This window comes from Columba livia, chromosome W, assembly GCF_036013475.1.
Source record: "Columba livia isolate bColLiv1 breed racing homer chromosome W, bColLiv1.pat.W.v2, whole genome shotgun sequence".
Classification (NCBI taxonomy): domain Eukaryota; kingdom Metazoa; phylum Chordata; class Aves; order Columbiformes; family Columbidae; genus Columba; species Columba livia.
In genome coordinates this window covers 7,873,878-7,884,175 of record NC_088641.1, presented here as the reverse complement: position 1 = coordinate 7,884,175, position 10,298 = coordinate 7,873,878, and the positions used below count along the sequence as shown (strand labels likewise).

The 10,298-nt window shown below is 41.6% G+C and overlaps 1 protein-coding gene across 9 annotated transcripts in view; it reads left to right on the top strand.

The window, feature by feature from the left end:
• Positions 1–4,021: 4,021 nt before the first annotated feature.
• Positions 4,022–10,298, top strand: part of LOC135577084 (polycomb group RING finger protein 3-like) — a 104,930-nt gene continuing 98,653 nt past the window's right edge. The window contains exon 1 of one of the 9 annotated variants that reach the window (XM_065044778.1): positions 4,022–4,317. Coding sequence is in view for 1 of the 9 variants with exons in the window: in XM_065044770.1 (XP_064900842.1) it covers positions 4,418–4,435 (18 nt within the window). In the remaining 8 variants the exon portion in view is untranslated. Of the gene's footprint in view, positions 4,436–4,548; positions 4,762–10,298 lie in introns of those variants that run through there. The other 8 variants (XM_065044777.1, XM_065044768.1, XM_065044776.1 and 5 more) reach the window with 8 other exon arrangements.

Below are 10,298 nucleotides of genomic sequence, written 5' to 3'. Positions count from 1 at the left end.
TGAGTATATGTTTAAGAGACTCTTTACAAACTCTTTACAGACTCTTCCCCAAGCACTGGGAATTGCGGGCTGCAAAGATTACCCCCCTGTTTTTTCGACACTGCTGAAAATTAAAGTCACAGAATATCCTGACTTGGAAGGGACCCACAAGGATCATTGACTCCAACTCCATATTCCATATAGGGTAACCTAAAAGATAAACCATGTATCACATAATAGAAGATGGTCACAAAGCAATCAAGGGGACATTTTACCATGAAGAACTTCAAGATGTGAATCGTGACAAGGACATAATCTATAAAACTGAGAAATCATCACAGCAAAAGGGAAAGGAAGAAACATCTGCTGATGAAATGGTATGGCAGGCCCCAGAAATTTAACAGTTGGATAGAAGCCTCCCAAGTCCAGATCATCTAGTGATTAGGGTTGGAGTGGGAGGAAATAGAAGGATGTCAGATGTGGGTTTCTGTATCGCGCTACCCAACAATGCTAGTGCCAGAATCTTCCCACAAAACACCAGCTTGAACCCTACCATATACCTGGTGAGGCCCCTGGAGATCTCAGGCAAGTATACTTTGCGGAAAGGCTTTTACCCATCTCTCTTCATGATGATGGATTGTATGAACCACCTTATTAACACCCACAACAAAGCTTCAGCCATTGACTCTCTAGCAATAGGTCTGGTCTATGACCACATCATAAGGAAATCCCCATCATCCCCCTGTGCTGCTTGGGAGGAGGAGGAGGTAGAAGAGTCAGGAGTGAAGGTGATCCTGGGAAGAAGGGAGGGATGGGAAGGTGTTTTTAGAGTTGTTCTTATTTCTCACTGTCCTACTGTTACAATAAATTGGCAATAAATTAAATTAATTTCCCCAATTCGTGTGTGTTTTGCCCATGACGGTAATTGGTAAGTGATCTCCTCCTTATCTCAACCTGTGAGCCTTTTGTCATACTTTCTCCCCCTGTCCTATTGGTGGAGGGAAGTGATAGAGCAGCTTGGTACGCACCTGGTGAACAGCCAAGGTCAACCCACCAGAGAGAGTTTACAGCTACCTGTAAGACTGCTATGGGATGCAGGCTTGTGCTATATGTGTTTTCTTCTCCTTTGGTCATTGATAACATCATAGGACAATGGGAAAAGCTCCAACTGAGTGAGGAGGGAGAAGACAGAAATGTATTGTGAACTGCTGGCATTCCTGCCCAGGCCTGCAGCAGTCAAAGAAAGAAGAGGTATAGAAAGGAGAGCAGTGTTCAAGGGGAAAAAAGAAAGAGGCTGGAGAAGCCTGACTGGTGATTGACACCCCTCATGCCCTGTTAATAAAGTTTAATTAAAATAGATTGTTGCTGTTGCTTTTGGCTTCTTGAACCCTCAATAGAGAAGGCAGGCGGCAGGCCCCCCTTGCAATGTAGCATATACCTATTTAAGTAAAGACTTTTGGAAAGTCTCTTGTGATCAAACTGGGAACAGAATTTAGATATCTGACAGACGGGACTCACCTGCTCAGATGCACAGACCTTGAAGCTACATATGGCATATCTACAGTGTTGGCATGTGCCTTTTTACCATACCGTAACCTCTGGATAACTTTATTCCTAGAGCTAAGCACAGACATGACAGTCATGATATACACTGCGTTTAAGACTCAGTGAATTGTTAACCTGCTGGCAAAACTTCTAGGAATGTGCCACACTGAATATCCTGTTTCTAGTTGCCTTCTTAGACAAAGTGGAAGCAGACTGTATCGTGTCTTAATCTTTGTGCGTGTATGTATAAATGTGAAGATATGTATCTAGATTACATAGAAAACACGCATAATAGGGAAGGTACAAATTGCCCTGGAAAGATTAATTTTTGAGTACTTGTCTTTGTAATCTTAGTGTTCAGCTATGTGGTGTGAGTTCAACCTCAGTTCCTACTTTGCAAATTTGTCCTCATGCTTTGTCTTTCAGCAGGGCTTTCAGTTGGAGTGTTTGACTTATGCAACCCAATGAAAAATTGCAAATATCTTGTCACCAGCATTCCCAGCTTCTGTTTCAGTTTCATTGTAACTGGTGGACTTCTTAAAGCTCCAACTTATAGAAGTATGTGATTATTTGGGGGAGGATGTTAAAAAACCAAACAACCTATATGCTTCTGGAGAGAACTTTGGAATATGATATGGCTTTAAACGTTGAAATCTGAAAGCATGAAAATTGTCTAGAATGTAAGTCTTATTTATTAATCTCATTATTTTGAAAAATTCAACTCACCTTTACAGAATGTTGGTTCTGTTAGGCATTGGACATTCATTTTCTGGACTCATAAAATGTGAGCACGTCTTGGAGAGGATGTGAGCTGTTTCTGAAGTCTACACATGTGGATGGGGGAATATTTGGGTCCTAGAGAATCTAGTACAGAAGTTGGATTGCATGTGTGAGTTTAATGTTGGGAGTTTGTTCTGGTGCCTTTTTGCACTGTCAGAGGACTAGGGTTGTTAAGTCCTTTGTGTGGAGGTTGTTGGTGGAGAAAAGCTGTTGATGGTGTGAGAAATGCAGTTGTGATTCATGCTAAGATGTTTAATGTTTATAGATATAACCAAATGAGGCACAGGCTCTGAACCTGAAAAAAGGAAAAGGTGGTTAAGTTCTATGTAAAAAGTTATGAAACTTGCTTATGAAGTTATATTGACAGAGGGAACTAACATTTTAAGGGCTAACTAAACATATAATGGGTGCCTACTAATGAACTAACACTTTAAGGCTTAGCCACACAATAAATGCTTAGTTTAGAGCTTTATGTTAAGAAGAACAGAACCCCATCGAATGCCAAGATAAGAAGTTTTACTGCACCTAGCTGTAAACTTGAGGAGACAAGATAACGAAGATTTACAGCAAAAGGGGGCGCCAGTCTGGTTTCAATCGACTTGGCAGCTTGGGTCCCAGTCAATTCAACATAATGAGCCAAAGGTAAAAAGTTCACTGTGACGAAGCTGAAGGAGCCTTCATCCAAAGACCCCCAAAGACCCCTTCCTCAAATTCACCAAGTGGCACTGGGCAGGCCCAACAGGGGAGGGTCTATGGAAATGGTTATCTGAGACTCATTTTAATCAGAAGCGGGGAAAGGTTATGAATATGTATAGGCGTTCCTGGGGTCATTATGAATATGTAATACCTTACTGTATTTAAGCACACTTTTTATTGTTTAAAGGTGTGCGTGTTGGGCGGAGCGAATCCCCCGCGCACCCAGTGCTGTTTTGCTTATGCTCTAATGAACACGTGTTTAAGGAATACAAGGAATTGGATTAAATGTTTTTTATCCATAGAAAAAGCGTAAGTTATTTATTTCAATGGGTTGTGCAGGGTTTATTCCTGTGGAAATAAGGGTGTTGGTGGGCTGTGGCAGTAAGATCTTTCCTTGTATGTTGCAACAGTGTTTGTCCTCCCAGTATGAGAGGGAAATGTTAGAAGGGTCATGCATAAAATGTCTGTCCCTGTTTATCACATCATTTGCAGCAGTGATGAGTGTCCCTGTATGCAGAAATGTGCCCATTTGGGGAAGATTGTTCTGGGGTGCTTGTCTTTGCTTGTGGAGAAGATACAGATTTAGGGAAAGCAGTGCCAGGGGTGCCTGTCCCTGTGTGACAAGAAGACTAAATTGGGCAGGGGAAAACTATGTATTGCACAAGGGCTATTTCTGGGTAAATTCACCCTGCACCCAGTCACCCTCATCTTGACAAAAAGATAGCATACAAGGATGCTACCTGAAAAAAGTGTGCACGCACGAGGGAGCAATACTGGGCTGGGAATCCCACAGGGGCCACCCTAGGGAGAAACGCAGAGTACAGCGGAGAGGTCTCTTCTATCCCGAGCTTAAGGGGGAACTGGAAAGACACTGCTCTCCTTTCAGCACACGCATAAAGGAGTGGGATAGGAAGAATGGATAACGCGAAACCAATCCCGTATCTCGACAGCAGCAAGGATGAGCGCATGTGTACACACAGTGCGCATGCGCTATTTGCATGACACGCTCGGCTTCATTCGGTCTGCACTCGGCAATTTCCGTGGCTTTGTTTTAAACTCAGACTCGGAAAATTGGGGGGAGGGGAGGAGGAAGAAGAAGGAAAGACAGAAAGTATTTTTTTTCTTTTTTTTTTTTTTTTTTTTCTTTTTTTCCCTTCTTATTTGACAGGGGTAGGAAAAAATAAAAGGGGAACTGGAAGGAAAAGGGAACGGGAATCAACCCCCTGAAGAGAAAAGATTCCTGCTCCTCCCCCTTCTCTTAGCAGCTGGGCACAGCGTTGCTCGTCTTCTGTTGCCGTTGCTGCCATTTGTTGACAGGTCAGTCTGCCGCCCTCCGGTGCTGGGGGATGGGACGGACGGGACGCGACACTGGGTCGGGTGTGGTCAGGCTGTGCTTGAACTTTTTGTGATACTGAAAATGCAAGTTATTGTCTCGGTGGGTTCGATGGTATTTTAATAGATAGTGTGTTGTGTGGGTTTTTTTTTTTTTTTTTTTTTTTTTTAGTTTTCCTTAAACCCCCTTCTTTTATTCGTGCTTAAGGGTAGCTTTTGCCTACCAAGGGGAAAGGTGTCTGTTCCTTTAAAAAAAACCTACTAACTTCTTCTCCCCCTACCTTTCCCCTCTCCCCTTCTGTTTTCACTCCTCCCTTTCCTATTCAAATTATTAAGCTTCCTGGTTTCTGGAGGAGTGGTAACGCTTCTTTCTTTCCTGATGCCTGGTTAGTATGCCCCTGCATCCTGCTAACAGACTCTTGTCCTCAGGTTTGTATGGAGGCCTTGCATTATTGTGGGTTGGCTTAGGTGTGTAGCTCAGCAGGGTGATAAAGAACGTTTGTGGAGAGGTGGTGGTGGTGGGGTCTGGATGAGAGCTAAGTCGCGTTCAGAGAGCTCCCTCCACTCCTATTAAGGGTTTTGCACTGATTAAACCCCCACTGTTGGGAGGGGGAGGGAATCTGTCTTTAGTTAGAATGGAGTGGGTGTATTCCTCGCTAAATGACTTCAGTTATGCAGATGTGAGGGTTTGATGCTGCGTATGGCTTAAGTTTTCAAGTCCTGTGAGAAGCAGGAATTGAAGTAGCACTAGTAGATTAAAAAAGGAATGTTTGTGGTTTGCATTTGCTTCCATCCCCTGAGTATTTGTTCTACTACCAAGTTCTGTTTGCTTCCCGCAAATGTTGAATTTGTCAGTGAGTTGTGGTGTTATGGAATAATGTGGTGCCAGTCGGTCTATTTTTGCAAAGTAATTGATTTAGCTTCAGAGTATCCTATGAAGAAACTGTAAGAGACTTAATCCTTGAATACTATGGTTGTATAATACTTGGATGCTCTTTGCTAGTTCACATATATTTTTTTTTTTTGTTTTGGTAAATGTTGTATATACTCTATAACTCTGTGAATGTGTAGTTTCAAATCAGTTTAGTCTCTATTATTTTTCTTTTTTCCTTCCCTCTGGATGTGAAATATGGGTGACTGAGTAACCTAGATTTAGAAAGTCTGATTACCCATGTGTGCTCTAGAATGTTTCTTTAGAAGTGTTTTGTTTTGGTATTTTTCAGGAGTCCTACATAATTGTCTACTGATGTTTCTTAAAATAAAAGTTGTGGATGAGAAGGTTAAAATTAAAAAAAAAAAAATCAGATGCTATTTAAACACAACATTCATTCCAACTTTGAAATCTCATGTGCATAACGATCGTTCTGGACTAAAGTAATATTAGACCAAAATGTTGGATGCTTCAGGAATATATTAAAAATATTTGCATGGAAACTAAGCTAGATATGATCTGTAAAGTGGCTGTATGTTTTGAAAAATGCTTCAAATGTAATGAGATCTTGCAAGAATGTGAGTGTGGAATATTCCCCTTTGTTTATATGTGTATATATAACTTCATCCTTTTCTATTGGGATAGTGATCTGGCTGGTATATAGTTTGACAAAGAGATACTAAATGGAAGCCTTTATCAGCAGTATTTGGTGATGCAATGGATTTCAGTATGTTGATATTCTTGAATGTCCCGTGGTTTAAACTGTTTCATTTTTCATATTACTGGTAAAAAGGGTTGAGTAATAGTTCAAACTACCCCCTCATGCTCTGTTAAGTGCTCTATCAGGTTTGAAGGGAGGCCAGAGAAAAATGACATAGGAATGTCAGATTAGAATGTCTGAAATAACAGCTAGAAAGATGCTGCCCAATTCCTGAATCTGTTACTTGGTACAGGACTTGTGTTGGAGTCCTGTCTCTAGGGCAAATTAATAATTTTAATAAAACACAGATTTTTGGGAAGATGAGAGTCAAGGCTCACAGACTTTGTTATAAATGTACTTGCTATGCTGAATGAAGTAGTTAATGCAATCAAAGGGTGGAGAGGGTGGGGTTGCATCGCATTAAAACCAGCCTTTATGATATGTACCATTGTGTTTTATTGTTGATTGAAACAGATACTGTATGCAGCAGTTCTTATTGTAGCCTGTTTTGAAAAGCTGAGGAAAAACTTGCTGTTCTTCAAATCAGGTTTCTGTTTCTTGTTTTTAGCTTTGTTATCATTCAAACTCTAACATGTCTCTTTTCATAGAGTTTCAAGAGTCTGTAGGAATACATATGTCTACTTCAGAGAACTTGATTTATTTATTTTTTTAAACCTACATTGTATAGGAAGAACTTACCAAATTGCACTTTCCTTTTGAAGCACTCGAGACAAATTCTTTTTAGAGATTATTCTTTATAGCAGCAAATGTAATGCTCAGATGTTGTCTCTAGGTATAGAGAGGCTAGTTAAAAAAAGTGAATTTGCTATGAGTAGTTTACTTCATTTAGAAAGGCATAGTTAAATAACAATTAATATCACAGAATGTTTGGGGTTGGAAGGGACCTCTGGAGATCTAGTCCAAACCCCCTGCTAAAGCAGGTACATGTAGAGCAGGTTGCACAGGAATGCGTCCAGATGTGTGTTGTGGTTTGTTTTTTTTTTTTTTTAAGTATCTCCAGAGAAGGAGACTCCACAGCCTCTCTGGGCAGCCTGTTCCAGAGCTCTGTCACCCTCAAAGTAAAGAAGTTTCTCCTCATATTCAGATAGAACCTCCTGTGTTTCAATTTGTGCCCATTGCCTTATCCTGTTGTTGGGCACCACTGAAAAGAGTCTGGCCCCATCCTCTTGAAACCTACCCTTGAGATATTTATAAGCATTGATAAGATCCCCTCTGAGTCTTCTCCAGGCTAAAAAGACCCAGCTCTCTCAGCCTTTCCTTGTAAGAAAGATGGTTCAAGACCACTAATAATCTTTGTAGCTCTCTGTTGGACTCTCTCTAGTATTTCCTTGTCTTTCTTGAACCGGGGAGCCCAGAACTGGGCACAGTACTCCAAATGTGGCTTCACCAGGGCAGAGTATAGGGGGAGGATAACCTCCCTTGACCTGCTGGTCACACTCTTCCTAATGCACCCCAGGACACCATTGGCCTTCTTGGACACAAGGGCACATTGCTGGCTTGTGGTTAACTTGTCCACCAGGACTCCCAGGTCCTTCTCTGCAGAACTGCTTTCCAGCAGGTCAACCCCTAACCTGTACTGATACATGGGGTTATTCCTCCCCAGGTGCAGGACCCTACACTTGCCTTTTTTGAACTTCATTAGGTTCTTCTCTACCCATTTCTCTAGCCTGTCCAGGTCTTCCTGAATGGCAGCACAGCCTTCTGGTATATCAGCCATTCCTCCCAGTTTTGCATCATCAGCAAACTTGCTGAGAGTACATTCTGTCCCTTCATCCAGATCACTGATGAATAGGTTGAACAAGGCTGGACCCGGTACTGACCCCTGGGGAATGCTGCTAACTACAGGCCTCCAACTGGACTCTGCACTGCTGATCTAAACCCTTTGAGCTATGCCATTCAGCCAGTTGTAAATTCATCTCACTGTCCACTAATCTAACCCACACTTCCTGAGCTTACCTGTGAGGATGTTATGGGAGACAGTGTCAAAAGCCTTGCTGAAGTCAAGGTAGGCAACATCCACTGCTCTCCCCCGTCTACCCAGCCAGTCATGTTGTCACAGAAGGCTATCAGGTCGGTCAAACATGCTTTCGCCTTGGTGATTCCATGTTGACTACTCCTGATAACCTTATTTTCCTCCACATGCTTAGAGATGACATCCAGAATGAGTTGTTTCCAGGGATGGAGGTGAGGCTGACTGGCCTGTGCTTTCCTGGATCCTCCTTCTTGCCCTTTTTGAAGACTGGAGTGACACTGGTTTTCTTCCAGTCCTCAGGGCACCTCTCCTGTTCTGCCTGACCTTTCAAAGATGATGGAGAGTGGCTTAGGATTCATGTTATCATTAGGGGGTTCTTTAAAAAAAAGTCAAACTGAAAAGACAAAAAGACAATTGCAAACAACAACAATAAAAAAAAAAAAAAAAATCCAAGCAAAACCCTGCCCCCAACCCCCCAGCTATTTGCAATCAACCTGTCATTCCTCATAGTTGTGAATTATTTGTACTATGTTTTGCAGAGGCATAAAGAAATGGAATTCTTATGTGTTTTCTTTAAAATAATAATAACAACAATAAATTGATGGCTGAATAAAGGTAGATAGGGGACCTAAATAAGTGTGTGAGACAGTATGGTGAGCTCAAGACTTACTTATAGATGAAAAAATGGTTGAGTTTGTCCAAAGCAATGGGAAGGGAATTCATGATATCTTTGTATGTTTGGGTTGCTGTTAACCATTTTATGTTTTAACCTTGTGACTGACACTAACATTAAAACTGACAATGTGTAAAAACTCTTATTTTAGTGGTATTAACTACCATTATTAGGTGAAACTGAGGATGTATTTGCTTTGCGATTAGCATAGTATGGTGGGAAACATTTATGTGTGTGTTGGGGAATGGGCACTGTACAGTATGTGCTTAAGAGCAACTTTTTTTAGGTTATCAGAACAAAGATTTAACTACTGACTTGTGAACAATTATTTAGTTTAAAATTAAACTGAGAATTTTTTTTCCTCACCCTTATATCTTGCTGTGGTTTAACTCCAGCCAGCAACTAAGTACCATGCAGCTGCTCACTTACTCTCCCCTCTTTCTCCCTCTGCCAGGGGGGATGGGGGAGGATTGGAAGGGTAAAAGTGAGAAACTTGTGGGTTGAGATAAAAACACTTTAATAATTAAAAAAAAAAAAAAAAAAGAACCTGAAAGAACAAGATAAAAAGTATGAGCCAACTGGCTAAATACAACTGTTCATTTTTGGGGTGTAATGATTGTATTCCCAGAGTTTAGGGCCAGAAGGGACTGAGATTTTTCTTTGTTTTGTTTTATATGTTGTGTGTGTGTGGTCGTTTGGTTGTGTTGTGTGTTTTTTTTTTCTTTTTTTCTTTTTTTTTTTTTTTTTTTGTGTGTGTTTTTCTTTTTTTTTTTTTTGTATGCGGTTTTTAAAGCTTAATATTTTTTTTTTGGAGGGGGGAGAGGGCAGGCAAATATAACCTGGCCACTTGTTAAACGTGATAAGTACTCCCCAATCCTAGAACATGTTGTCCCCAAATGCAGGTGCCTGCTGCTGTGTGCATGTTGCCCCACCCCCTGAGATCCTGCACTTGAGAGGAAAAGTTTTACTGTGTCCATTAGGAAACTGAGTGGTTCAAGTATAGATTGCAAATAATACTCATCTGGTGTAAAGCTAAAATATTTAAGTTGTTTTGGAAGCAATAAGTGTGGATGATTTCTTTACTGAATTAGGTATATGACTATGGTGGGTTAACCTTGGCTGGCTGCCAGGTGCTCATCAAGCTGTTCTCTCACTCTTCCTCAGCAGGAGAGGGGAAGAAAATAAGATGAAAAGCTCATTGGTCAGGATAAGGACTGGAAGATCACTCCTTAATTACCATCACAGGCAAAACAGACTTGGGGATGATTAATTCACTGCCAATTAATAACAGAGTAGGATAGTGAGAAACAAAACTAAAAACATAATTTCCCTGCCCCCCCCCCCCTCCCCCTTTCTTCTCAGGCTTACCTTCTCCTGACTCTTCATGGTAGGGTAGGGGTTGTGTTCAATTTGTAAGGCTTCATTTCTGCTGCTCCTTCCTCCTTGCACTGCTTGCACTGTTCCCTTTCTCCAGTATGGGGCCCCTCTCAAAGAATACAGTCCAAGAACTGTTCCAGCATGGGCCCTTTCCATGGGGCACAGTCCTTCAGGAACAGACTGCTTCAGTGTGGGTCCCTGTCGTGGTTTAACCTGAGCTAGCAATACAACCATGATAGCTGCTCACTCCCTCCCCGCCCCCCGAGTAGAATGGAGGCACCCATTTGCAGAC